General features: G+C 32.7%; 1 protein-coding gene across 1 annotated transcript; it reads left to right on the top strand.

The window, feature by feature from the left end:
- The first annotated feature begins 754 nt into the window (after positions 1 to 754).
- LOC127106929 (senescence-specific cysteine protease SAG39) lies at positions 755 to 2,214 on the top strand. Its single transcript, XM_051044223.1, has 2 exons — positions 755 to 1,346; positions 1,447 to 2,214. Exons 1-2 carry the CDS (start codon positions 902 to 904, stop codon positions 2,037 to 2,039), a joined length of 1,038 nt encoding a protein of 345 aa, XP_050900180.1. The 5' UTR covers positions 755 to 901; the 3' UTR covers positions 2,040 to 2,214.
- Positions 2,215 to 2,703: the final 489 nt, after the last annotated feature.

The raw sequence follows: 2,703 nt of genomic DNA, 5'->3' as shown, positions 1-2,703 counted from the left end.
CATTATATAACTAAAGTTTGACAAAATTACGAATGTCATTCTTAATTTACAAACATATATTTTCCTTTCAAATAAATTGTATATTTTTATATGTGATAATTCATATCATTCTCTTAATTATAATTTACAATAAATTACTGTAGTATAAATTTAATAATCATATTTTTTAAAATAATTTCTTAATATATTTAAAATTCAATAAAACGAAAAAACTAATTTACAACCGCGCATCGCGCGGGTCTTATATCAAATAGAAACAATGCCTATGCAAGTGGTTAAAAACTTACGGTGTAATTTTTGTTGACACAATTTATACTACTCGTATAGAAAAATATATTCTAATTATTTTAATTTAATATCTATTATTTTTATCCTATTTAATTTGTTATTAATGTAGAATAGAAGTATTACACTTAATTTGTTTTTACCATGAGAGGTGAATATGCTGATACTGGTATGGGGAATGCCAATGGTTCAATTTGTTTTCTTAGTAGTTACCATTGTTATAATTATTGTCTCAAACAAACAAATTACTGGTCTATCTTTCTTTTTTTAATCAATTTCATCATTCGCAAATTGTTGATGCACAATATTAAGTTGATTTTATCATCAAACCTTCAGTTTTATAATCCAAAATATTTCCAACGTACAAGGCTTCCTTTGAGTGCATGGTACGTAATTAAGGCCCTTGCTTGACATAAAATTTGTCCATAGCAGGCACCTTTCCAAATACCTAATCACAGAATCTCTCAGTCAAAATGTGAAAATATCAAAATGTTAAAATATTCAATTCACCATAAAATTGCCTATTATAAATACCACAAAGATCATTCAGTATAGGCACACATTTAGCTGCTAACATATCAACTCAAATCAAAAACACTTGTTTCTCACACACACCATGGCTGCTCAAAATCAATTATATCAAATTAGTGCATTGTCACTTATGTTCTGCTTGGGATTGTGTGCGCTCCAAGTCACTTCTCGCACTCTCCAAGACGACTCTATCTATGAAAGGCACCAACAATGGATGAGTCACTATGGCAAAGTCTATAAGGATTCTCAAGAAAGGGAGAGTCGTTTAAAGATATTTGCAGAAAACGTGAACTACATTGAAGCGTCTAACAATGCTGAAAATAAGAAATCGTACAAACTAGGCATTAATCAATTTGCAGACCTCACCAACGAGGAGTTCACCACATCTAGAAACAAATTCAAAGGTCATATGTGCTCCTCAATCACAAGGACAACTACTTTTAGATATGAAAATGTAACTGCAATTTCATCCACAGTTGATTGGAGGAAGAAAGGAGCAGTAACACCTGTGAAGAATCAAGGCCAATGTGGTAAGTGTCTATCTAATAAATAAAGCATTCAAATCAGTATTTTCTAATCATTAATTTAACTGTTGTCAAACTCTAATTAGTATTAATTTATCTTTTGTAGGATGTTGTTGGGCCTTTTCTGCTGTTGCAGCAACAGAAGGAATTCATCAGTTGAGTACTGGAAAATTGATCTCTTTATCAGAACAAGAACTTGTTGATTGCGACACAAAAGGTGTAGACCAAGGTTGTGAGGGTGGTCTTATGGATGATGCTTTCAAATTCATCATTCAAAATCACGGACTCAGCACGGAAGCTCAATACCCCTATCAAGGTGTTGATGGAACTTGCAGTGCAAACCAAGCATCCACCCAAGCGGCTACCATTACTGGGTATGAAGATGTCCCGGCCAACAATGAGCAGGCACTACAAAAAGCTGTTGCGAATCAACCAATTTCTGTAGCCATTGATGCTAGTGGATCCGACTTTCAATTTTACAAAAGTGGCGTCTTTACTGGTTCATGTGGAACTGAGCTCGATCATGGTGTCACTGCTGTGGGTTTTGGCACCGATAGTGATGGAACCAAATATTGGTTGGTTAAGAACTCATGGGGAACTGATTGGGGTGAAGAAGGATACATTAGGATGCAATTGGGAGTTGATGCTGCTGAAGGACTATGTGGCATTGCAATGCAAGCATCTTACCCTACTGCTTAAATATTAAGTATTTATGTTACCTAAACTTTGTAAATCAAGCTAAATTATGATTGATTTTGCATTTATCATCTATTAGCTACATCAATCATGATTTTTGTGACTATTTATGTATATTATATACATCTACTTGTGCATTTAACAATACAAGAAAATATGAAGACTAACTCTTATATTTTGCTCTTTTTTTCCTTCGTTACACTCTTTTAGTTGCCTGTTACAAAGTGTTTTTGGTTTTCCTATTACAACTTTGGACTACTCACAAACTCAAAACTTGACATTCAAGTAACATTGATTTGGATCTTTGGGATATAATAAAACTCATAAATATATGAGCAATGTTAAATTAATGTAAAAATCTCCTCAGCAAATAAAGAGATAGTTGAAATCTTTTGAAAATAAAAAACCACTAAGATGATATCGGTTACTTCAATGAGATCAAGACTTTATGGAAGATCTTGAGTTCCTTCATTTTCTTACTTACATGTACATGCGTAGAAAATATGAAAATTAAGAAATAACAAAAGATAGATTATGTTATCTTCTTTTTGAAGGGATTGAATGACACTTTCAATTATTCTAAGACACAAATCTTAATGATTGAGCCACTATCCTATGTGTGCATGTTTTATCCATTCTACAACAAGAACATCTGCTTCAAGGCATT

This window comes from Lathyrus oleraceus, chromosome 7 (genome assembly GCF_024323335.1).
Source record: "Lathyrus oleraceus cultivar Zhongwan6 chromosome 7, CAAS_Psat_ZW6_1.0, whole genome shotgun sequence".
Classification (NCBI taxonomy): domain Eukaryota; kingdom Viridiplantae; phylum Streptophyta; class Magnoliopsida; order Fabales; family Fabaceae; genus Lathyrus; species Lathyrus oleraceus.
The sequence above is the reverse complement of the archived record's forward strand: the minus strand, read 5'-3'. Positions and strand labels throughout refer to the sequence as shown.

Excerpts from the sequence above, each read along its gene's own strand:
- LOC127106929 (XM_051044223.1), top strand. The coding sequence starts at position 902 with ATGGCTGCTCAAAATCAATTATATCAAATTAGTGCATTGTCACTTATG. Across the intron at positions 1,347-1,446 it reads GAAGAATCAAGGCCAATGTG|GATGTTGTTGGGCCTTTTCT; the intron begins GTAAGTGTCTAT and ends TATCTTTTGTAG.